This window comes from Cnephaeus nilssonii (assembly GCF_951640355.1).
Source record: "Cnephaeus nilssonii genome assembly, chromosome: 8".
In the NCBI taxonomy this organism is placed as follows: Eukaryota; Metazoa; Chordata; class Mammalia; order Chiroptera; family Vespertilionidae; genus Cnephaeus; species Cnephaeus nilssonii.
Window position 1 is genome coordinate 23,681,286 of NC_137079.1, and position 26,182 is coordinate 23,707,467.

A 26,182-nucleotide genomic window follows, 5' to 3' on the forward strand; every position below is an offset into this window, starting at 1 on the left:
TAACTACATTGCATTAAGCAAGGTAGTATTTAAACTATATTAGATATTATATCCTTCAAAATTATTTAAACCTATGCTGAACAGTTTTTAGGTGGCACTTGAAAATACAATGGGGTACATAGATATTTTTTTGGTTTAATTTAGGAGGTTTATGAGCAAATTATTTGAAAACCACTGCCTTGAACCACTTAAACTTCTTTCTAATAAATTTAGGCTAGAGAAGGTTGATTTGTCAAACCTCAGATTGGAAGCAGAACAGCTAGGTGCTAGAAAAAGGCAACATTCTGTGATTGAAGGACTCCAGCTTCTTCCTTGATCTGTACTCAGATCTGTGGTTAACTCGGATCAAATAGTGGCTGCTCTGAGATGTCCCTTTCCCCACCTAATGTAGCATCTTCTCTGTTGCATCTCCCAGGATGAAGGAGCAGTGATCTCCCAGAGTTCAGACATTTCTAACAGGGACGGCCATGCTACCGATGAGGAGAAACTGGCATCCACTTCATCTGGTCAGAAACCAGCCGGGGCCGAGGTGAAAGGTGAGCCAGAGGAAGACCTGGAGTACTTTGAATGTTCCAATGTTCCCGTGTCTGCCATAAATCATGCGCTTTCATCCTCAGAAGCAGGTATGGAAGTACATATTCATCTTTCTAATGTACATAGCATAGAAATGCCTGAAAGCCTAAAGCCGAGACGCCTTAGAGAGATTAGAGAATTTGGATTCTGATCTAAGCTTTGCTTCTTCACCTAGAAAAGAGACACGAAAAGGGTGTCTTATCAAATACCAGGGACATATGGATTAGTGTGCCAGCATGTACTGGGGGCACTAATGCGTGGGACTGCTTGAAATTTTTTATAATTTATTTTAATGTGGCCACATCTCAAAGTATAGTGGCCTGTAACCATGATGTGATTATTGTGCTCCTTTTCAACTTACAGAAATAATAATAACTAACGTGTAATTCCTTACCACGTGCAGGCATTGTTCTAAGTGCTTTACATGTATTAACTCACTACTCTTTGCTATGTATTATTTTTTCCCATTTTTCAGAGAAGGAAAGTGAGACACGGAAGTTAAGTAACTTGGCCAAGGTTACTAAATGGCTAGTAAATGGTAGAACTAGGATTCAGACTTTAGCAGTAGGTTCCATGGTCTTTTAATCACAAAGCTTGTTTTCATTACACTAGACCAGTGGTCAGCAAACTCATTAGTCAACAGAGCCAAATATCAACAGTACAACGATTGAAATTTCTTTTGAGAGCCAAATTTTTTAAACTTAAACTTCTTCTAAAGCCACTTCTTCAAAATAGACTCGCCCAGGCCATGGTATTTTGTGGAAGAGCCACACTCAACGGGCTAAAGAGCTGCAATTTGCCGACCACAGCACTAGACCATTATAAATTGTCCTGCTGACAGATGTGGTAGACTGAAATTGACCAATGCCCTAGAAAATCCTTCTTAATGTCCAAATAAGAACCTAGATAGACTAACTTTCTTGCTAGCCTTCTTGCTGTTGGACTCTCAGAACATTCTAGAGCTGAGGCCCTCCTTCTAGGTCCCAAGTTGTATCTATGACCCTAAACTTGACTTGTGAAATGTTTAGAACCATGTTCCTGACTACATTAAACATTATTTAAAAATCAACATAATTTAATTTGGCATTTTTAGACCTAGAATTTAAGAAATCATGATCTCTCATCAAACGAGGGAAGCAGGATGGGAATCAGGACTTTGTGAGAGTTATTCTTCCAGCCTCCTCCCTGGCCCCAGGTCTCAGTTTTTCATCTATAAAATAAACGTGGCAGGCACTAGTCCAGATTTCTTCCCAGGCCTCTTTCTGCTCTGACTTCTTTCCCAAGACTTCATTTGCCATTTCCCTTTATACCACCTTACTCAGGTAGGTGGGCTACACTTATTTCTTTTATGTGAAATACCTTTCTTTGCCATCTCCTATAGAAATTCTGCCCATCCTTTTGGGTCTATTTCAAAAATGTCACTTGTCTCCCACCATGCTTTATGCTCCCAACACGTTTCTTCTTACCGTTCCTGTTTTGTGTATTCATTATAGAAGGGTATTTTTGATAAGCTTCTCAAGGCTAAGGACTATGAGTGATTCATCTTTGAATTTCCTCGGCTGTAGGTGCATAGTAGATATTTGTTGAATTATATTCTTCCTCACTCGGAGGAAATTCCTGCAACAGAAATTTGTAGAGCTGGGGTTCTGTTAGATACAGTGCTGTCCTCAGTGGGTAGGTAGTATGTCACTGTGTGTAATGATCATCCATATCAAGGGAGAAGCAGAGGCTGTGCTCATGCAGGTGGGAGTGTGAGGTGGACGGGTGTACTGACCCTGTCAGGTGAATCAGAGAACATTTACTGGGGAAAGTCACCTTGGAGCTTGGTGTTGATAGATACAGACATAGATGTGCACCAGAGAACGAGCGTCTCTCTCAGGGTTGGGAAGGAACCTGCCATGTGGGTAAAATGCCCAGGAGCTCTGTGAGTACAGGGTAAGTGGGAAAAGGAAGTGGTACTGAGGATTTGGGGCTTGCTTCTGTAGGTGGAGGGGAGCCATTGAAGGTTTTTTCTTTATTCTTTTTTTTTTAATTACTTTATTGATTAAGGTGTCACATATTTGTCATCAACCCCCCCCCCCCCCGTATTCTTTTTTTTTTTTAATACATTTTTATTGATAGCAGAGAGGAAGGGTGAAGGAGAGAGAGATAGAAACATCAATGATGAGAGAAAATCATTGATCGACTGCCTCCCGCACACCCCCTACTGGGGATCGAGCCTGAAACCTGGGCATGTGCCCTTGACTGGAATCAAACCCAAGACCCTTCAGTCCGTAGGCTGACACTCTATCCAGGAGCCAAACAAGCCAGGGCCATTGAAGGTTTTTAAGCAGAGTAGTGATAGTCACATTTGTGTTTTTAAAATAATTCATTATAGACGGACACTATGCTAAAATAATAATTTGTTATTGCTTTGTGGGAGATTGTAGTCATATAAAATTTTAAAATATTTTAAAATTGTCTTCAGTCCTGGCCAGTGTGGCCATCATCCCGTGCACTGAAGAGTTGCCAGTTTGATTCCCGGTCAGGGCACACGCCCAGGTTGCAGGCTCTATTTCTAGTGCAGGGTGTATAGGATGTTTCACTCTCACATTGGTCTCTCCCTCCCTTCCTCCCTCTCTTCCTCTCTCCCTCTCCCTCTCCCTTCCTCTCTCTAAATATCAATTTAAAAAAATTTGTCTTCAGTGAGAGCATATTCCTTTAATTAGAAAACGTGTAGTGTTAGGTTTTTTAAAATGTTGTCTCTGGTGGTAGAGTGGGAGGTACAAAATTAATTTAGTTTTGTGGGTATTGCAATTTGGAGCTTACTGTTTTATCTGCTACTGCTTACACTAATTAGATTGAGGGTACCCTTTTGGGCTGGAGTTTAAGACTTGGTAATAAACAGCATTCAGTGTTTCCTCTTCCTGAAACAATCCCCTGGTTAGTACATGGGCACAAGGGGGCAGGCTTGCTGTTCTTTGCACCTGAAGATTGTGGATTCCTTTATGACTGACTAACTACGCCCTCTTTCTTCTAAATATGTTGGACTTTTAACATGGACAACACAGTGATCAATAGGAGGCCAGCGCCCCTGTGGAAACTTGGAGTGCGTTCGTGTGTTGTAGATGTCATTCTGGGCCTGCGCTGGGGGTTTCCCAGTGCCTTTCACTAGGAAGGGAAGGAACGAGCTTCTTGGGTTAACTACAAAAATGACTCTGTGTTTTAGGCGTAGAAAAAGAGACGTGCCAGAAAATGGAGAAAGATGGATCTGCCGTGCCTGTAAGTTCCTAAACTTTGTGGGTGAGGGGGGCGTTAAGTGGAGCTCAGGTTTTTTCAGCATTTGTTTTGAAGCTCATGTTAAATCTTTAAATAAATTATGGCCATTGTTTGGTGATGGGAATGAAATATAAATAAAACACAGCTTCTTCCCTTGAGGGACTCACACTCTATCCCGAGATTACCGGACAGCACCCCGTAGCGCATGTGCAACTGAGCACTTGATGTAGCTAGTCTGAACGAGATGTCATGTAAGTGTAAAATACAACCAGTTTTTGATGACTTGCATAAAAAGAAGGGAGGTAAAATGTCTCTAACTTTATATTGATTACATGTTGAAATGATAATATTTTGGGTTAACTAAACTATATTATTAAAATGAATGACACCTGTTTCTTTTTACTTTTTTTCAATGTGGCTGCTGAGAATTTTTAAATTGCATATGGTTTGCATTATATTTATTTTGAACAGCACTGGCAACAGGTACAGAATGGAAACAAACCACACCTGTGGTGAAGGTTGTACTAGAATGTGTTCCTAGGGGCTGTGGGAGCTGACTGGCTGCGTGGCAGGTGGCAGGAAAGCTGAAGCTGTGCTGATGAAAATCAAAAAACTTAAAGAACTCTAGAATAGATATTGGTATTTTCCTTACTAAAAATCAAGTTAATAGAACAGTCAAATTCTTGATAACACAAGAGTCATGGGAGGCACAGGAAAGTCAGTTCCTAGAGGTGGGGATTCTGGCTTAGAATAATAAACACTCACAAAAGACAGACTTAAAAAGGTACTAATTTAGAATCGGAAATGTAACAACGAGGTGAACCAAATATGTTTGTCTAACTTAGTACATTATCTTCCTGTGGGCAGTTACATGGGAAGCAAGACTATGGGAAAGCCTCTTGATGATAGACACGGCACAGGAAGTTAACAGAATGATCAGTGTCCGGGGTGTATCAGTTATCCACAGCGAACATTCATTATGCCATCACTTGTGGATGAGGAACCCTGGGGCTGCAGGCAAGGCATAGACCAGTGCTGCGGTCACCTCCAGGCTCCCTCCTGTGGCCGTGGCACATCTCAGGTGCTCACTGGCTGTTGACAGAGCCATCAGTTCCTTGCCACATGGACCTCCCCATGGAGCTTGTCACTGCGTGGAAGCTGGAGTCTTTTTGTAAACAAAGTGACTTACCATGACTTTTACCATATTGTGCCCTACAGGCGTGAGTCCTTAGGTCCAGCCTGCCCCAGGGAAGAGAGTGCCCGAGAGCATCAGTACCAGGAAGTGGGGTCACGGGAGCCATTTTAGAGGCTTCCCGCCACAAGTGACTCTTGGCTCTAGTGATAGGTCTGTCCCAAGATAGCGTTTCTGAGGAGTTTTGGACTTCTGTCAGCATAGTGGGCCACCCTCCCCCAAATGCTGCTGCAGGTGGGCACTGCCAGCCTGTGGCTTTGCATCTCCCTTTTCTGTGGCCTAAGCCCAGAGTTTCTGTATTGGATGAGGTCTTTGAAGCTGTCTGCATAATTGTGTATTTTTGAGTACTTTTTAGAGAAAGGATGATTCTATAATGACCCTGGCAAGTTTAAAAACCACTGGTCTAAGTGAACCTTGGACTTTATGTTTAGTTCTGGTTCAAACAAAATACCAGAGAGCTGGGTGATTATGATCAATAAATAATTGATTAGTTATACTGACATTTAAGATTATTCCTAGGTCACTTTGGCTGGAATTTCGGATGTTATTTGTTGAGCTTTTCCCCCCATTTATATAAAATGTTTATTTGTATAGGTAAGGGGAAAATAGCCCAAAAAATGCTTTGTAGGAAGGAAGATAGTACAGAACCTATATTCTTGTGAAAAATAAAATATTAACCATATGTGGCTCTCTAGAACCTGAGTTTATGACAAAAGCAAGCTGGTGTATCAGAAAGCGCAGTGCTGCCAGAGGGGACTGAAACAATAGCAAGAAGAACCAAGAATGGGAGCGTGGGCACGTTGTCAGGAGCAAGTCATGGTGCACACCTGACAGCATCACTGGGCTGTGGCACACAGCACTGCAGAGCAAGGACTTTCTGTGATCCTGCATCGGCCGGGCTGGGTGGGGTCAGGTACAGTCACCATTTCTGCCTTCTTAGGCCTGAAACTTAGTAAAAAAATTTAGAAATATTTCCTTCCAAAGTGACTACATAGACACACAAAGCATCAACATGTAAAAAAAAAAAAAGTTGACTTTCTTTGGAAAATGTATTTACATGGAACACATCATCCCCAGAAACCCCTTGAAAGATGAGCCATGAACCAGGTATAGTGTTCTGTTTTTTTAAAATATATATATATATATATATATATATATATATTTCTTTATTGATTTCAGAGTGGAAAGGAGAGGGAGAGAGAGATAGAAACATCAATGATGAGAGAGAATCATTGATGGGCTGTCTCCTGCACATCCCCCACTGGGGATCGAGCCCACAACCCGGGCATGTGCCCTTGGCCGGAATCGAACCTGGGACTCTTGAGTCTGCAGGCTGACGCTCTATTCACTGAGCCAAACCAGTTAGGGCATCGAACCTGGGACTCTTGAGTCCGCTGGCTGACGCTCTATCCACTGAGCCCAACTGGCTAGGGATAGTGTTCTGTTTTTTGCATGTAATTCTTTGGTGACTGACCACTATGATAATTACACTTTCTTTTGGGGGATAGGAAGAAAACTTCTCTAGGCTATCTGTTAGACAAGCAAGACACCCTGATAATCATTACAACAAGTTTTTCCTTTAGATAGCACTGTAACTAGACTTGATTCCTCAAAAACCATGCTGGGTTTCTTTTTGTGTGTGTTTTTTTACTCGAAACATGTTTTTAAAGATTGTGATCAATGTAGTAATGAGGAAATTATTGAAAGATACTTAGGATTAAGAAGCTGAAGATTAAACGTATTAAATGTAACCTCTCCCCTTCCTGTCCCCAGGGACCGTTGGAGTCCCCTGTTGAGAAGGCCCCTGTGTCCGTGGCCTGTGGAGGAGAGAGCCCCCTGGATGGCATCTGCCTCAGTGAATCAGATAAGACAGCCGTGCTCACCCTGATAAGAGAAGAGGTAAATGCTTTCTTGTTCCACCCACTTATCGCTCCGTTTCTTTGTAAAGCCATGTGCAGCAGGCAGATTCCATCTCTGCTGGCCTCAGTTATCCCCCTGGAAGTTCGTGTTTCCTGCAGCTTGTTTAGCTCAGATAAAGGGCTCCCTGGAAAACGCCACGTTGGTGCTGGGTCCTGACATTGTGGTGTCCTCTTTAACTTTTAGCCTTCAGATTTTAAATATAAAAATTTGCTAACATGAGTTTGTAAATCAGTGCCTTTATTTTACAGAGCATATTTGCTCCTACATAAAAATTCCTTAAATTCTATACTTGCACTAATATACTATTGTTTCCTACCTTCATCCATTCTTTAATTCAACTCTCAAATGCCTTGATCGTGTTTCTTGAGCAGCCTCTGTCCAAAAGTAGGTCACTGCTAGGCCTTGGGTGATCTGAAAAATATGAAAGACACTGTTATATACTAGAATTCAGTTACCACTCTCTCCTGTTATATTTCTGTGCTATATTTATGTACTTGGCTTGTATATTACTTGATGACTCCACCCTATTTTAAAGCAGGTGGAGCAATTTTATTTTTATGTGATGAAAGTAGTTAAATACCTCTGATACATGTCTCTTAAAGCTTTAGAAAAATGGCATTAAGGCCCTAGCTGGTTTGGCTCAGTGGATAGAGCATTGGTCTTCAGACTGAAGGGTCCCAGGTTCAATTCTAGTCAAGGGCACATACCCAGGTTATGGGCTTGATCCCCAGTAGGAGTCGTGTAGGAGCCGCCAATCAATGGTTCTCACTCATCATTGATGTTTCTATCTCTCTCTCTCTCTCTCCCTTTCTCTCGGAAATCAATAAAAACATATATTTAAAAAAAATAGCATTAGATTGGTAATGAGAGATGTTAACTAACCCTGTTGTCAGCTTGGGTGCAGTGTTGAGGAGGTCCCCCTTCCCCCCACCCCAATCTTGTAAATGAGAAAAATGACTTCACCTTCCTCCTGAGAGTTAAACTATGAGATGTCCCCCTCATGGATCAAAGGAAAGATGTGTTTAGTCACCGAAGCAGATAAGCTGGCTTCTAGGCACCAAAGTAAAAATGTACCAATTAGAGAAAAGCACAGAGAAGTAAATAAAAGAAGAACAAGGTATGCCCATCCAAGCCCTGTGCAAGGCAAATGGTGTTTCAGGCAGTGAATTTAGATAATTTCTTTTCCATTTAGCATGGGCATCCCATGGGTTCTGCACAGCCTATAGTAAGATGGATGCACTGGCTGGAGGCATTGAACTTCCAACTCTCTCTTTCTGACTCTGTTTTTATCAAGCAATCAGAAATCTCCGCAGAAAGAGACTATGCTGGTCATGCCAACTTCTAATGCTCTGACTGTGGCAGTTTCGTTTCTCATCCTAACTAAGATTGGTGAACTGGTATCTCCTTGGGTTAAGGTGACTCTCTGTCAGATGACGCTCTGCTCTGGGTGTCTTGTCCCATCTGTGTTCTAGGCCTACAGAGCAAGAGCCAGACCCTGGCCTAAGGTTGAATTTACAGAGATCTTAGTTACCAATTGGAATTTTCCTAGGAGATGTTCTACTCACCTTTACTCTGGTGGCTACGTTTCCAGCATCGCATGTGGCTAAGAGTCTATTTTTCTAAATGCTTATGAGCATTAGATAGATGATGAGGTGTACATTCCTAATGTATAGTGAATGTCTTGGGTGGAACTGTTGTTTCAGTCTCCAGTCTTAAATTCAAGCTGCAATAGATTGAGTAGGTAAAACCAAGCTTTCTCTCTATTATAATCTAGATAATCACTAAAGAGATTGAAGCAAATGAATGGAAGAAAAAATACGAAGAAACCCGACAAGAAGTCTTGGAGATGAGGTAAGATTGGAGGTTTGGGCGAGGGATTGTATACCTTTATGCATTGTTAGATTTAATACAAATGAAATGATGAAAGTATTTGCTTATCACAGAACCAGCTATTGAGAACGTGGGGCTATGCTATTTATATCTTAATTTGTGATTGATAATATCATTTCATGAGCATTGCTCACCAGGCATTATATTCAAATACTTTAGTTTATTTTGGGGTGTTCAGAACATTACAAGTAAGCAGAACTCACATAATTCTTATCTTTTGAAATAACAAATTTGTGTAAAAATATCCCTTTGAAATACAGAGTAATAAGATTTCCTGACATTCAGTTATGGAGACAATATAATTCATAATATGTTTTAAAAATTTATCTTTATTGTTGAAAGTATTACAGATGTCCCCTTTACATAATACTTTAAAAAAACTATTCATGGTAGCGTCAAATCTCATAACCAATAAATCCTACCTAATAATAGACAAATATGCAAATTGACCATACCTCCGACACACCCACAAGCTACACCCACCATCCAATCAGAGCGAGCATGCAAATTAACCCAAACCAAGATGGCTACAGCCACAGAGAGCAAGGTTTCCTAGGTAACAGAGGAAGCCAAGCTTTCCCCCTGCCCTTGCCAGGCCTAAGCCTCCACTCAAGCTACAAAGTTTCAATTATAGAAGGTAAACAAATGGCGGCAGAATGGAGCTTGAGAGAGCAGGCCAGGGTTGCCACCGGCAACAGGGGAAGCAAAGCTTTCTGCACACCCTGGCCTGGCCCACTCCCTTAAGGCAACAAAGTTTCAATTATAACCCCAACAGAAATGGCTGCCAGCTGCAGAGGGAGCCCCAGGCTTGGCTCCGCTCCAGGCTACAAAGTTTCAATTGTAGAAGGAAAATAAATTCCAGATACCAGGGCCTCCGCTTGGGTCGCCAGGGGGCGTGACCGGCCTGCAAACCACCACAGGCCCCTCACTCAGGCCACCCCACACCCCAAGGGAACCCCACCCTGATCCGGGACATCCATCAGGGCAAACCAGCTGGCCCCCACCCCTGTACCAGGCCTCTATCCTATCTAATAAAAGAGTAATATGCAGATTGATCATCACTGCAACACACAATATGTCTGCCCCCATGTGGTCAAAGATCCTGCCCCCATGTGGACACAAGATGGCCACCACAAGATGGCCAGCAGGAGAGGGCAGTTGGGAGGCACCCGGCCTGCAAGGGAGGGTAGTTGAGAAGGACCAGGCCTGCAAGGGAGGGCAGTTGAGAGGGACCAGGCCTGCAAGGGAGGGCAGTTGGAGGTGATCAACCCTGCAGGAGAGGGCAGTTAGGGGTGACCAAGCCGGCAGAGGAGGGAAGTTGGGGGCAAACAGGCTGGCAGCAGAGTGGTTAGGGGGTGATCAGGCTGGCAGGCAGAAGCAGTTAGGGGCAATCAGGAAGGCAGGCAGGCAAGCAGTTGGGAGCCAGCAGTCCTGGATTGTGAGAGGGATGTCCGACTGCCCGTTTAGGAGTCCCAGATTGGAGAGGATACAGGATGGGCTGAGGGACAGCCCCCCTCCGTACACGAATTTTGTGCACCGGGCCTCTAGTAGATTATAAAAAGCATGTTAACAGGAAACAGAACTGATTGACATTTTAAAATTGAAAGCTTTTTATTTTTGCTGCTCACTCTCTAGAAAGGAGATTTAGGAGCCCTGTAACAACTAGAGATGGCATCAAAGAAGAGGGAAAACGCATAACTAATTTATACAGTCAGCACCTGAATGATTAGGAAATATTTTAAATAAGTCCATGCTAATTTGTGTCTCTTGTGTTATTATTATTTTTTTAATTTTTAAAAGATGTTTTTATTGAATTTTTTTTTGGAGAGTGAGGAAGGGAGGGGGAGAGAGAGAAACATCGATCAGTTGCCTCCCATAGGAACCTGCAACCTGACTGGGAATTGAACCAGCGACCTTTCAGTGCATGGGGCAAAGCTCTACCAACTGAGCCACACTGACCAGGGCTATCTGTTCTTTTGAGCATTTATTTACTGGGTGTAAGGCGCCATTCTGGGAATGGTGGAGAAGAAGGAACAGCCCCTGTCCTTGGAGAGCTTATAGGAGCTATTATTATGTGTTAGAAGCTTGGGTGCAGGGTCAAAGTGATGGGCACGACCAGTGAGGAGGGGGGAGCCATCGTTTCTTACTGAGGGATCACAGGGAAGAGCATCACTTAGGCCAACATTGTTGCATTTCGCTTAAAGGAAGGTTAACATGACGGGTGATCTTTGAATAACTGAGCTGCTTTGGGGATTAGGATAGTAAAATAAAACTTGTAAGTAAATCGGAGGGGACAGATGTCAGAAATGGTGGATTGGGGCCAGGAAAGCCTGAACACAGATCAGATCTTTTAGGAAGACCCCCATAATGCCCTTATAGAAGTTCCCCCCTTACCTACCACCGATATGTTTCAGGACCCCCAGTAGATGCCTGAAACTGCAGATAGTGCCGAAACCTACATGTACTTTTTCCAGTACGTACTTATCTATGCTAAGGCAGGTGCAGTGGGCAGAGGGAGGGGACAGCGATGAGAGGGGCAGCGGTGGAGGGGCGATCGGGGGATGGGGCTGGCCGTACCCCCCTTGGCCCGCCAGGGTCACCTCCTGCAGAGGGAGGCCACTGGTGGCAGGGCAATGGGGGGCAGGGATGTCCGTGGGGAACAGGCCTAAGCCATCAGTCTGACATCCCCCGAGGGCTCCAGGACTGTGAGAGGGCGCAGGCTGGGCTGAGGGACCCCCCACCCCGGGTGCACGAATTTTCGTGCATTGGGCCTCTAGTATACTATAATAAAAGTTATTTGAATGTGGTTTGTCTCTCTCAAAACATCATATTGTACTTTATTTATCTTTTCAGTTAAAGGGAACACTTTATGGCTTTTCTAAGTAAAATAAGGGTGACTTGAACACAAGCCCTATGATGCTGAGATAGTTGATCTGATAATCCAGATGACTAAGTGACTAACAGGCAGGTAGCATATGCAGCTTGGAGACTCTGGACAAGGATGATTTACATACCAGGCATGACTGAATGGGGTGGTGTGTGATTTCATCACACTACTCAAAAGGGTGCAAAATTTAAAACATATGAATTGTTTACTTCTGGAATCTTCCATTTAATATTTTTGGACTGTGGTTGACTGAAGGTAACCAGAACTGGAAAGTGAAACTACAGGTAATGGGGGACTACTGTAACTTATTTTGTAAAATACTGATTTGTCTAAGCAAACCTAAATCTATTGCCTGGAGGTCATTTCTTTGCCTGGAGGCAAGGAAAAAGTGAAGGCAGTTGTTTCTACAAATAGAACGAAGGCTTGTTAAACATAAAATCTTAAGGAAAACCTTTCTGAACATTAACAAATCTTGTATTGACGTTAAAAAAAGAGATCCAAAGTGGATAAATGGGTTACGTAAATCTGTCAGTATTGGAAAATAATCTTACCTAATAATAGACAAACATGTAAATTGACCATACCTCCATTATGCCCACCAGCCAATCAGGAGTGATATGCAAATTAACCCAACAAAGATGGCGGTTAATTTGCATACACAGGTGCCGAGCGACCAGGGCTGGGCGGGACGCAGGCGTTCCGCCCCACCCCTGGTCTCTCAGGGCCTCTGGGCAGCGTGGGAAGGTGGGGTGGGAGCGGAAAGAGGCGGCTCCGGGGCTGGGCCGGAGTGGAAAGGCAGTGCCGGCAACCAGGGAAAGGAAGGCCCATCCTAGCACGAATCTTCATGCATCAGGCTTCTAGTACAATTAACATAATCCTATCTAATAAAAGAGTGATATGCAAATTGACCATCACTCCAACACACAAGATGGCCACCCCCATGTGGACACAAGATGGCCACCACAAGATGGCCTGCAGGGAGGGTGTCCCTCAGCCCAGCCTGCACCCTCTCCAATCTGAGATCCCTCTCACAATCCAGGACGGCTGGCTCCCAACTGCTCACCTGCCTACCTGCCTGATTGCTCCTAACAGCTTCTGTCTGCCAGCCTGATCACCCCTAACCACTCCCCTGCCGGCCTGATTGCCCCTAACTGCCCTCCCCTGCAGGCCTGGTCCCCCCCAACTGCCCTCCCCTGCAGGCCGGGTCCCCACCAACTGCCCTCCTCTGCCAGCCCGGTCACCCCTAACTGCCCTCCCCTGAAGGCCTGGTTGTCCCCACCTGCCCTCCCTTGAAGGCCTGGTCCCTCCCAACTGCCCTCCCCTGCAGGCCATCTTGTGAGGTGGAGTGATGGTCAATTTGCATATTACTCTTTTATTAGATAGGATTATATTAATTGTATTATTTTCCAAACGAACAGCTGTAAATCTACTTTTGCCCCACCCCGTATGTTAATGTGTTTAATTGGGAAAGTATTTCTCCAACTTCTGTTGTCTACAAATTCTCCTCTGATAATAATTTTTTTTATTTTTAAGGAAAATTGTGGCTGAATATGAAAAGACCATTGCCCAAATGATTGGTAAGGACATTTTTTTTCTAGGGTATGAGCCATAGGATCCATAGATGGATTTCAAATCAGGATACAAACTTCACTTTGTCCATACCTTGGATACAATTGATTCTCATTATTCGCAGTAGTTATGTTTTATGAAGTTGCCACCAACACCGAGTTAACAAACACTGAACTGTTGCTTCTAGGGAAGTACAGGGTTAGGTTCCTGCAAACTCTGGTCACAACTGTTTTGAAATTATATAATCTTGTCTTATATGTGCTTCTGTTTAAAGACATCTTATTTGGTATATAGTGTTGATTCATAAACATTGACCTTGAGGCCAACAGTGCTAGATAGCTCATGTGTGAACAACGCTTATTGAGCATGTATTTTCCCCGGAAGGCACATCACAGCCTTCCTGCACTTAGGAACTCTAGACAGCTCTGTAGCACTACACTTGGGAGCTTTTGTTAAAACAGCAACATCACCCAACAGAAAGCACAGACACACACACACACACACAAAAGCACTAAATAGACTGTGGAAAGGACACTTGTTAACAGTACAAAGCAAGAAGGCATCACCTTTCTCAACCTCAGCTGTTCGCACATGTCTGTGAATGACCAGGAATGTACCCGAAGTACTGATTTGGGGGTCACAAATAAACTTTAGTAAGTAGGCAGATTCACAGATATGGAATCCGTGAGTGATGGGCATCAGCTGTAGCTGAGTTCATTTTAGAGGCTGGCAAACACTTGGATTCTGTACCCAGAGCACAGGCAGCCTAGGCACATCGCTCGTACCCCCAGGTGGTGCAGTGTTCTCACTCTACTGCCCGCTGTACCTTCCGCTGTCAGACCCATGGTGCCTTTCCAGAACGGCAGTGGTTGATCTTCCTGCACTGGATTTAGAACTTCTGGCCAGTGTTGTAAGGACTGACTCCTGAAATCAGAGTCAGGTCTGTCTACACTTAAGCACTGAAGTGGTATTTTCTTCTGTCCTCGTCACCAAATACCGTCCCAGTACGTGGCCTTTGCCACAGCTGTTCCCCTCATCTGCTTGGAATCTGTTCAGATCTCTCCTGAGTGAGGTCACTCTCTATAAAAAGGGAACCCCCCTCCTGCCCTGCCTTGATTCCCCCATCACTTGTCGTCACCACATCTCTCTCCCACAGAATGTAAGTGCTTGAGAGTGGGGACTTCGTAATGTCCACTCTGGGTCCCACCAGCGAGAACACTGCTTATTAGCTCAGGAGGGCAGCTGCTAACTGTTTGTTGATTGAATGTGCCTTTGCTTTTGATTGTGATTCACAGAAGATGAACAAAGGACAAGTATGACCTCTCAGAAAAGCTTCCAGCAACTGACCATGGAGAAGGAGCAGGCCCTGGCTGACCTTAACTCTGTGGAAAGGTCCCTTTCTGATCTCTTCAGGAGATATGAGAACCTGAAAGGTGTTCTGGAAGGGTTCAAGAAGGTAGCATGTCCTTTCTTCTGGAATCTCTGTGCTGTGGTGGTGGATCGTCAGATGTGTATGCCAGAGGAGTACGGGTAGCCTTTTAAATTGGGTTTTAGGGCCCCTGTGGGCCTGTATCTTCTGTTCCAGGGAAGCTGGAGGGTCCCCTCCCCCCCTTTTCTTTGTGGATGGCGTGTCTTCGTCATTCCTCTCCTGGGTCAGGCCATAAACCCCAGACACAACCAGAGTGTGGCATGGAGTATAAGAACTGCGGAACCCTCGGACTTTAGGAGAATTCTAGAAATGTTCATTTTGATAATGCACCAATTTAATATTAGTAAAAGTAAAAGGAGAAAAACTGGACAAGTAGAGATAGCCCTGAAAAGTTTAGGCTGCATATTCTAGAGAAAAGTAATGTTTCAAATTTAGGTGTATTGATTTGATTTACCGTCAATGAGATAACATTTATAGCAGTGAACATTCTTTTTGTCCATATTAAAATAAAAATGAGACTGGCTAATTTATCTATGGGAATCAGATTGACGTTCAGAGTTGAATAACTGCCTTCCTAAAGCAGGTGTACTAGTGTAATTGAACCTTGCTGTATGAAAATTAAAATATGCCCCTTACCTATACATGAAGAAATTATCTAGAATTTCTTCGGTAGATTTATTAGTGCCTGTTTCAAATTACCATACAGTATAATTTAAAGGCATCTGAATTAATTGGGTTTTCTTGTTTTTTAAAAAAATGAGGACTCTGATACATGGTGTGTCACTAGCAGAAGAAAAAGAAAATGACCTGTTTCTTTTATTTTCACTTGTCATTTGAGAACAGAATGAAGAAGCCTTGAAAAAATGTGCTCAGGATTACTTAGCCAGAGTTAAGCAGGAGGAACAGCGGTATCAGGCTTTGAAGATCCACGCAGAAGAAAAACTGGACAAGTAAGAGCTTGCACATAAGAATTTTATTTTTCATGATGTGAAGATTGATGGAGGCAAGGAAGAAATCACTGTTTTGCAACTCTAGATGACGTGTGTCACACACACACACGTGTGTATTTACTTTTTTGAATAGGTAGACTCTTCCTATGTTCTAATATTAAAAAGAATAAGAAGATATACAGTATCTCTCTCCACCCCATGCCCATTCCCCTGGGTTTCTTCCTCTTTCCTCTCCTGGGGTCATCACTATTTTATCCTCCCAGATGCTCTTTTATCCCCATCTTTTTTCTCCCCCAGCTTTATTGAGACATAATTGACATACAACGTTGTGTAAGTTTAAGATATACAGTGTGTCAATTTGATACACTGATGTATTGCACCATGATAGTGTTAGCCAACACCTCCATCTCAATAATTACCATTTTTTAATGTTGTGAGAATCTCCTTTTTCATACAAATGATAGCATACCTCGCTTTTCTCTTTTAGCAATGTATTTTGGAAATCTTCCCATATCGATCCATGAAGAGCTTCCTTACTTTTTAAAACAGCCGTGTGGCGTGTTCCACTGTTGGAATGTATCATTCCATTGTTGGAATGTCCCTCCCTGTTGGACCTTCAGGTTATTTAAAATCTGCTACCAACAGTGCTGCAATAAGCAACCTTTTATGATTATCATTAGGCATGCATGGGAGTTATCTGTATGATAGGAAAGGAATGCTGGGCCAAAGAATATAGGAACTTATACTTACGATACTGTCCAATTGCCCTCCTTAGACTTCTATTAACCCTTTGCACTCGCTTGCTTTTTTCTCGATTCCTTTATTCTACTCGGGATTTAATTTTTTAAATACCCCAGATTTTACAAAGCGCGGCAGTAGAATAAAAAACTGGAGTTTCTTTTCATACAAACTTATTTATTTGGATTTTTTTATATTTCAAATTATTGATACATTCAAAGAGTATAAAAAGAGCTGCTACCGATGCTAACCGTGTCGAGTCACACTCGACATCCGAGTGCAAAAAGTTAATTTATATTCCTACACAATGTATGAGTGTCTCTTTTCCCTACAGCTTTGCCAACAGGTCAGATTTTTGGTTTTCTGCAAATACAATCGATGAAAAATGGTATTTCGGTGTAGTCGGTTGGGTTTTTTATTATTGTTGTTCTGGGTTGTTGTTGTTTTTTGGCAAGCAACAGAACATTTATTTTATTGTAGTTTTGATTTATGTTTATTTTATGAGTGAAATTGAACATATTTAGCAGCTGTCCATACAGATATTTGCTTTACTATGAATGACTGTTCTTTGCCAGTTTTTCTATTGTCAGTTTATATATGTGTTACTTATAGACATTATCTATACTAATAAAAGGGTAATATGCAAATTGGTCAGAACACCTTCACCGTAACGACCAAACAGCAGGCTGCGTGGGGCGACCAGGTCGGCAGGGGGATTAGTGAGGGACGACCAAATGACTGAATAGCAGGCTGCGTGGGGCAACCAGGCCAGCAGGGGGGTTAGTGAGGGATGACCAAACGACTGAACAGCAGGCTGCATGGGCGACCAGGCTGGCAGGGGGGGGCAGTTGGGGGCAACCAGGCCAGCAATAGGGGCAGTTAGGGGTGATCAGGCTGACAGGGGGCACAGTTAGGGGCTATCAGGCAGGCAGGCAGGTGAGCAGTTAGGAGCTAGTGGTCCCAGGGATCAGGCCTAAACCAGCAGTCGGACATCCCCCGAGGGGTCCCAGATTGGAGAGGGTACAGGCTTGGCTGAGGAGACCTTCCCCAACCCCCTGCCCCCGTGCATGAATTTTGTGCACTGGGCCTCTAGTACTTATATATTAAGAATGACAGCCCTTTGTGATATGAGTGGTAAATAATTTTTCCTGCTTGTCAGTTACCCTTTGGCTCTGCTTGTAGTGGTTTTGATGTGTAGACATGTATTTTTGGTAGTGAAATTAGCAGTCATTTTTCTTACAGCGTCAGGATTTCCTGTCATAGGAAGAAAGATTTCCCCTGGGCTGAATATAAAAAGTTCTCCTATGTTTTCCCTTTAATACTTTTATGGCTTAATTTTTTAATTCTTAAATCCAACACATTTGGAATTTACCCTGGGGAGTGGTATGAAGGATGCATCCAACTTTATTTTTTAACTAAAAAGTAATACATACTTGTACATTTTGCTCTCTGTCTTACTATTTGTAAAACCTTTGAAGTTCCCCCCTTTCCCATTGCCACTCCCAGAGGTACTGCTATTAAAGTTTATTGTGTATCCTTCCAGTCTTTGTGCCTTGACAAATACTGCCCATAATAGCTTTGACTTTTTAAATTAAAAAGTATAATGGAGGCAGCATATTACAAAGTTTCCTTTTTCATTTGATAGTATAGCATGGCCATTTCTCATGTCAGAACATATAGTGTAATCTAATTCACCTTTGTGCCAAGTGGGAATATTGCTGTGGATGGGATACTAACAGGGAGGGCACTGCTGGCCCAGAGGGTGTTTACATGTTAACCTGTAGTGGTTACTATCACATTGCCCTCCACAGACATGGCCAGTTTTCATCCCCCCAGTGAGCCTGTTTCTTTGCATCTCTGCCAACACAGGACAAGATCATTCTTGTTAATTTTCCCCAGTCTGGATTTTAAAGACTTACCACCTTAATTTGCATGTCTCTGATTACTAGTGAGTTTTTACCATCCTTTCGTCAGTTAATTGGCTATTTATCAACTGACATTTATGTTTTTTAAAAAGTTTCCTTTGCCCCACAATGGTAAAGTCACTTTTAGGACTGTGTCGTAAATGAGATGGTTAGTATTCTGCCTCTTTAGTTGTGATGATCCCGAGGATGATCCTACCTGCTATTGTACTGGGTTAAAAACCCCACAAAACTAATTTGATTGTTGTAGAAACTCATGTGATTTCATTTTCCAGTGACATGAATTTTGAAGGACACCATGGCCTTTGAGATTAACTCTACCATTGTTTTGCGCCATGCAAATTTGCTTAGCAGTTGTGTGTAAATTGAGTGTTTATAAGTTAAAATTGAATTATTTAGGTCATTGATTCCTTTTGTTTTTCTCTTGTCACGAAGTCAGTTCGTTTAGGTTGTTTCAGAGATGTCAGTGGTTACTGTCCTGACTCTTTTGCACTGACCGATGACTAACCATGTGCTTTTTGTCCCTTTGTTCTACAAACAAAACCTAAACAGAGCCAATGAAGAGATTGCTCAGGTTCGAACAAAAGCCAAGGCTGAGAGTGCAGCTCTCCACGCGGGACTCCGGAAAGAGCAGATGAAGGTGGAGTCCCTGGAAAGGGCCCTTCAGCAGAAGGTACGGAGAGGGGTGTGACCACAGGGACCTGGGTTTCTGTCCTCCGCAGCGGCTAGCTGGCGGTGGATCTGGATGAAAGAGGCCTCGCCTTTTTGCCCAGACACTTCAATCCAGTTCCTTTCTGAGCCAATTCAGGGGGGAAACAAACAAGGCAAACCAGGAAATTCCCAGGCACATTGGTGGGAACTGTCCACAGGCAGGGCGCAGAGAGGAAGTGGCATTAACTGAACTTCAGGGACCAAACGCTGTTTAGTTGGGTCTTAGGCTCCCTTTTAAAAAAAAGTTCTCTCTGTGTGGGTGGTGGTGGTGGTGTTTTAATGTAATATAAAAGCCGTCTTCCCCATGATTATAATTTTACCATGCAGGGCACATTTGGCAACACCTAGAGGTATATTTGGTTGTTATGACTAGGAGATGCTACTGGCATCTAGTGGGGAGAGGCCAGAAATGCAGCCAAACATCCTACAGTGCACAGAACAGCCCCACAAGGAAGACTGACCCAGCCCCAAATAACAGTGGAGGGTGGTGGAGCAGCTGCTGTAGGTGACTAGTGGTAACAGTGGTCTCTATTGCTCGCTGCTCGGCGATCCTCAGACTTCGGTGTTTGTCTGCCTCTAGTGTTTTCCTTCCTATGTCTCCAGTTGTATACTCATGCCTGTGGCCTCCATTAAGTTAGGACAGCATTCTTACCATGGCTTCTGACAAAAAATCAGACAGAGTTCCTGGGATATGAGGACTCAAGAATCTCAGGTCCCTGGAGATGCTAATGGATTGAGTGAGGCCCAGATACTTGTGTTTTTAGCAGGTACCCTGGGTAATTCCTATGATAACAAGAAAATTTGAGAAGTAAGGGGTTCATGGACAAGCTGCAGAGGGCCAGTGACTAACCTCACCCCCTACTCAGTTTAAGCACAACTTTTTGCACATGAGCATTTTCCAGGCGGGGAGGTATAGTGCTCTCCTTTCTTTCAAGGAGAAAAGATGTAGAAAGAGCCACGGAGTTAGAGTAGAGCCAGTCTGGGGACTGTTGGTTATAATTTCCTTTATCTCAGTACACCGATGACCTGCACAGTCGTATCATTTGTCTTTCAGAACCAAGAAATCGAAGAACTGACGAAAATCTGCGACGAGCTGATTGCAAAGCTGGGAAAGACTGACTGAGTTTCCCCTGTTCGCTCAGTGGATCTGCATTTGGCTGCTTCTGTCGTGACCACAGTATCTTGCCTTATCCAGGAATTGTTGCCCCTTTGCAGAGAAAAAAACTTGGAAAAAGCACATGCCCACTGCTGCCTGTCCCGCTTTGCTGCCAGCGCACAGCCCTGGAAGAACCCTGGAGTGTTGCACCGTCGCCGAAGGAGCGGCATCAGGCCGTCCTGGAGTCCTCACAGCGCCGCCCGTGGTCCCGTAGACAGGCTGCTAAGTTGGGTTTGTGATTTCTCTGTCTTAATTCATTTTTTTTTTACAGCTATGTACTTTCCTTATTAATATTTTTCCAACCACACCGTAACATGAACAGCATATTCTCCCATACTTCAAAGATTCCCATTGCCACATCTAATTCACTTCAGAGGCATATAGGTTCTGAAAAATAATGTTCTCAGTAATTGCGAAGAGCAGCTTTTTAGGAACTCTTCCTGCTTTACCATTTAAAAGAGACTCATGGCTGAGGAAGCACCCACACCTTTTGCTCCCTGGAGAACTCTGAGCTAAACTTAATTCTTTCAGTTCTATGTCGCATACATATAAGCAGTTAGGAACTTTGCACACGAGCAGGAATCAAAGTCAGATGCAGAAGTGGAATTTTTAGGACCATTCATCTATCGGGGCAGAAGCACCACTGGGATTCCCATGACGATGAATGTGTGCTTGGTGCCTTCTATTGCACATGCCAAAGGTCAGTTCTGGAGAAAGCAGAGCATGCCATAAATGAGCTAGACAAGTCCCTGGGCCTCTTTGTACCTTAGTTTCCTTATAACTTGTGTAAAAGCTGCATTCCATGCCAGGCCTGAAATGTTCCAAAGCTCACTTTTGTTATTAAATTGCAACCAAGATTTATATATTGCAAAAAAGGAGTGCTGCAAACGCATTCCTTTCAATAAGTTCTGTCTTATTGCAGGATAAATCTCAATACTGGAGGGAAAGCAGGCCTTCAAATGAACCCTCAAATAATTCTCTCAAATTATTCCCACTGAGATTTACCGGCATCGTCTCCCCCACCCATCTCCCCACAACCATTCTGGCTGGAGGGAGGGGGGGGCCTGCTGCAGCCCTGGGTCCAACCCCACTCCCGCACCCTTGTAAGTGCTCCACCTCCTTCCCCTCCGTCCTAACGTGGCGCCACCACAGCCTCTTAATTCATTTTGAAGTCCACTTTGCTTTTCCAAGTGCGCTAAACTTGTGATTTCATGGCTACTATTTGGGATCATCTCCTGTTCACCATGTCTCTGATTTTTTGTGTGTGACATATTTATTTCACCTCTTAAATTTAATTTTCAGTATTGGTGGTTTTATTTGAGGAGGTAATTTGGCTTTTGTTACTTCTAATTTGTAAATAAGAAGGGGCTCTGAGTACCCATGGACATACATATACAAACACATATATTTACATATGCTGCTGTTTTCCCCTGAGTATAGTCAAATAAGAACCTACAGAAGAGCCTCTTTCCATAAATGTAAAAACTAATTTTGGAATAGAGTCCTGGCTCAGAATGCCAGCTTCAGGATTTTGGGGGATTGAACATGTGGAAACCCCTGACCGGACCGGTGTCATGACTCATGACCCCAGCTCAGGTTTCACGTCCAGGGAAGACTTTGCCATAACATTTGTTGCTGGGTATTGGATACTCCTCAGCCTTGGCCAGTGTGAGCGCGGCCCCTCTGGGTGGGTCTGCAGGCCGTAGGTGGCTGCTTCCTGCAGGAACAGCTGAGTGGGGCTCCCTCGGAACTGGGCCTAGGAACTGGGTCTAAGAACTGGGTGAGGCTAGGCCGTCCTAGAGCCATTTCTTTTCTGCTTCACTTGTTGCTGCAAAACCAATATTTCCTCTTGATTATTTGAAATACGCTGAGAAAATATTCTTGTAAAAGTTTTAGATGATCTTATAATTAAAGGGTAACTGTAACCCCATCAGCAAGTAAAGGGGAAGAAACAGTTGTTTTTTCACAAATGGGATGTCTTGTTTTTCAGATTTTTTTCTTTGGAGGCAAAAAAAAGTCCTTTCAAACTTAAGTCAGAATTTTTAACAAAACGGGCAGTAAAAGTCATGTGAACCACTCTGAAAATCAGCGCATTTTGAGTGTTTTTAAACAGAGGCCATTTGCCTAGTGGAGGCGGGGAGTGCAGGGAGCAGGCCCGCACACACAGAACCCCCTTCCTCAGGCTCCTCCTGGGCTTGCTTCCGAGGGGAGAGGCCGTTAATCCCCAAAAGGAAAATTCCCCAGCATTTGATAGGCAAAACCAGATCCTGCAGGTGTTTGAAAGCGCTCTTGTCTTAACCTTACCACCTGAAGGTCTTCATGGTCACATGCACTATGTTTAGTACCTGTAAGTTTTCGTGCTTTTTCTGTAAAACTATTGCATGATCCACCTTCAGCAATGAATTGTGCCAGGTGGAGAGCCTCTGTAGATCTCCAAACGCGAATTTCCCTTTAGAAGTGTACTATTCACAGGCGTGCAATCTTTAGCCCCAAGGAGGTCAATAATGCCTTTTAAAGCCAGAGTCACATTTTATCAATATGCATTTACACAATTGGTGCTTAGGCTGTATTTTAAAGCCTATGGTCTTACCACTTTGTACAAAAAAGAACAACAGAAGTGATGTGTGTTTGGCTAGGTGATGGGACAATCATTTGGGCTTTGAAAACAGTCCCTGGATTAGTGTGAGTGCTGTGCTGTAGTTTAGCTCAGTGGAACGAGGTGTCTCCAGGTGGCGTCGCTGATTTCCTCCTTTAGCCCTCTCCTACCAAGAAAAGCAACTGCATTTGCAGAAAGAAACATTGCTAAACCTTTTTGCTGCTGTATTTTGGTGACATGTCCATGTTTACTTGCTTTCTGTTTGTTGGTCTGTTTTAAGCATGGAAGGCTTATAGATGGTCTCCATTGTAAATCCTAGTCCTCTTTTTAGGTTTCTTGTGTATATAAAAAAGGTAGCTATGTCTTAAAACAGGTGACGACAATCCTTCCCCAGCACACTGGTAAAAGAGATTCCTTAAAAACTAGACCCTAGAGTGAAGTTGCTGCACAAGGAATACGAGAGGACCCCGGTTTAGGTAATATTTGCCTCTGGCCCCTCAGCCATGACCGTTACAAGAACATGTTCTTCCTTCGAATGTAATAGGTGGATATTCTCCAACGAGAATAAAAATGTAGCTTGTGCAGCTGGCAAATCAAGAGACTCTCCTGGACAGAATAAAGTATCTTTGTTTATTTTTCTTAAAAAATAAGCAACAACAACAAAAAACCCACAAAACAAACAAATCAACTCCAAACTTTTAGAACTCTGGAGTAAGAAGACAGCCTAGAGTTGGCCCCTAGAGAGCCAGATTCCTTGTTAGGCCTTAGGAAACCCTGTTACAAAAGTGGAAAGACATGAATGCAAGCTGCTGGCCTAGATTGTAGTTGGGAAGTATCCGGTGATCTTGTTGAGACGCTGGATCCAGAGACATTGCTTAAGTTTTTTACTTGGCCAGTGTAGCTAGGTCGATAGTCTTGATCTTAAAGTATTTTAGTTGGAGACTGAACAGTTTGTTGCGTGGTTGGCCAGTTGGTTACAGTCAGAACTCCTGAGATGAACTATATTGGGAGAAGCTTCTGAAGGCCTGCCCATACCTTTTGTTCTGTAAAACTGTCCTGGAAATATTGAGAAGCCCGGTTTTCTCGCGTGGTTTCTAGCTTCTTCAGACCCAGCCCAAATTAGGAAGTGCAGAAACACATCTGAGGGTCTGGCTGCCTTCCAGTATGATATGGAATCTAAGGAAAGATTTATGTTTGGTTTTGAGGGATGGCTCAAGTTGAATTTTTTTTCCAGCCAGTTACCCTTTCCACCTGCCCCGCGCTTTGTGCAACTCTCACACCAATACCTAGATCTTGGTTGGACAGCCCTGAGTTAGAACTATTTGTGAACAGGAGGAGTAAACTGCCCCCAGTGTTCCTGGGCTGTCTAAAAGCAGCCAGAGGGAAGCGCTCACTTTAAATAAAAGTAACTGAGGGCTTGCTGGGGGCTTGGAAGCTCACAATGGAATTTTTAACGAGCAAGCATCGGTAAACTTGTGTGCACTAGTTGAAAATGATCCAGCACATCCTTTTCTAGTGGTGTAAAAGCCCCAAAGCTCCCTCTTTATTTCCTTTTGGGTTTTCACTACAATTAGCAGTCTCGCTGAACTGTCTTTTCATTGTGGTTTTGTGACCATGTGAGCTTGCTCTTGGACTTGGTTTCGTACTTTATCCTGTTATTGGAAATAGAGAAACTGGGCGTTGAAAGATGAAATGATTCAGGCAAAGGATTTTAAAGTAAAGATGTATATATTCCGAAGAATTTTAAAGATAGCAGATTATTATTTGCTTATTAAAGAACAAATATAGTCTGGGAATCCCAGAATGTCAGGCCAAAGGTGTAAGAAGTCATTTTCTTCAGAGATGTTAATAGAAATATTTTGAGGAGACTTCTGTCCAAAAAGGTTTGACTGGCCTCCAGATCCCAGTGATTTTTAGAAAGCAATTTATCACTCAAACCTTGAGTCTCCCATATAGTAAAGCTAAAGAAATCAGACACTTCTCTCTAAGGATCTCCTCTGGAAGGTAATATAAACAGCAGCATTTCTAGGGAAGACTCTCCCCGGTGCCGAGCTAGCATTCTGGAGACTAAAGGTTGCACTTTTCATAGTTCTTTGTCCAAATGCAATCCCATTTCTGTGCCTCTTAGCATGCAGTTAGATTTGGACAAACAAGATTCCTAAGGAATGACTCTATTAACTATAATATGGTTACAGCTATTACATATATATATATATATATATATATGTATCTATATATATATTCAGATTATAGTTCTAATATAAAGATGTTGTGTGCTATGCCAACAGTCTTAACTCATTTGGAGGAGGCCAGAAATGGAGCTGAGGTGTGGCTTGAACCTTCCCTGTATCGATTCTTTAGAACTATAAAGATGCCACTTTCTCCGCCTCTGCCTTTCAGTGGTGTCTGAAATACACTCCAAAACGCATTTCCAAGTCACATGGTTAACCTATATTCTATATTAATAATTTCCAAGTGGACCTATGAAAATCTGAACTCGGAAACCACCCCCCGTCCAGATACAGGGCAGGTGTCACCATACCTGCAGCCTCAGTCCTGTCCTTCCTACCCGATGGGACAGGACCCAGGCATTTCTTCAAATCTCAGAGGTGGCAGTAAACTTTCCAGTGTTGCTGTTAGCAAGTGTGTTTGCCAGTAGATACCCACGTGTACTAATGTGCCAACAAGTAAAAGTTAATTGCACATCTGCTTCCACTGTGTCCCCACGGGTGCCATTTAGTGTGTGAGAGCCTCGTCTCGAGGAATGGACGCTGCATTGACTACTGCTATCAGGATTGTGCTGTGTGGAGTAATCATCTACATAAATTTTATATGCACAGTAATTTCCCTTTTATATGTCAGGTAAATATTTGTAAAAGTTATACTCACACAAATGAAATTATTATAATGATTACTAATATATTTTTTCCATGTTTCATTGCCTGAATAAAAACTGTTTACCACTGTTACGTTTGGGTGTGTGTATGCATTTTTTCCTGGTTATAGTGGTTTTTGTCCCCAAGTGAAAATTTACGACAGCCTCACTTTTATGAGCTCCATATTTCAGTTTAAAAATAGAAAAGATGACATTTTTTCACTGCACTCATTTTATGGGCTTTTATGCATTCGGTTGGGTGTGTAATTAAAAACAAAACAAACAAACTTTGGAATTCAGGCCTTACCATATAAATTTCCACGCTTTTGCATCTGTGCAAACAAAGTAATTGGGAGCTTGTTGGTTTTGCTTCCAGACTGCTTGTCTGCCCTGGCATTTCTCAAGTCATAAGAACCTAAGTCATCCCAAGAAGCCAGTGCTGTGTAAACATTGCAGAATGGCCCACAGAAAATAGTTGATGTTTTATGTCTCTTCTAGGTTAATACCAGGAAAATC

At 43.1% G+C, this 26,182-nt stretch overlaps 1 protein-coding gene across 6 annotated transcripts in view; it reads left to right on the forward strand.

Annotated features, from left to right (window-relative positions):
• The window catches only part of TACC1 (transforming acidic coiled-coil containing protein 1), a 100,431-nt gene extending 74,671 nt beyond the window's left edge, over positions 1-25,760 (forward strand). For 4 of the 6 annotated variants that reach the window (XM_079778571.1, XM_079778573.1, XM_079778570.1 and 1 more), the window contains 9 exons: positions 416-623; positions 3,782-3,834; positions 6,797-6,922; positions 8,718-8,794; positions 13,254-13,297; positions 14,585-14,745; positions 15,562-15,668; positions 18,881-19,001; positions 20,094-25,760. In XM_079778571.1, the coding sequence (XP_079634697.1) occupies positions 416-623; positions 3,782-3,834; positions 6,797-6,922; positions 8,718-8,794; positions 13,254-13,297; positions 14,585-14,745; positions 15,562-15,668; positions 18,881-19,001; positions 20,094-20,162 (966 nt within the window). In that variant the 3' untranslated portion in view covers positions 20,163-25,760. The remainder of the gene's footprint in view (positions 1-415; positions 624-3,781; positions 3,835-6,796; positions 6,923-8,717; positions 8,795-13,253; positions 13,298-14,584; positions 14,746-15,561; positions 15,669-18,880; positions 19,002-20,093) is intronic. The other 2 variants (XM_079778572.1, XM_079778575.1) reach the window with 1 other exon arrangement.
• The last annotated feature ends 422 nt before the right edge of the window (positions 25,761-26,182 follow it).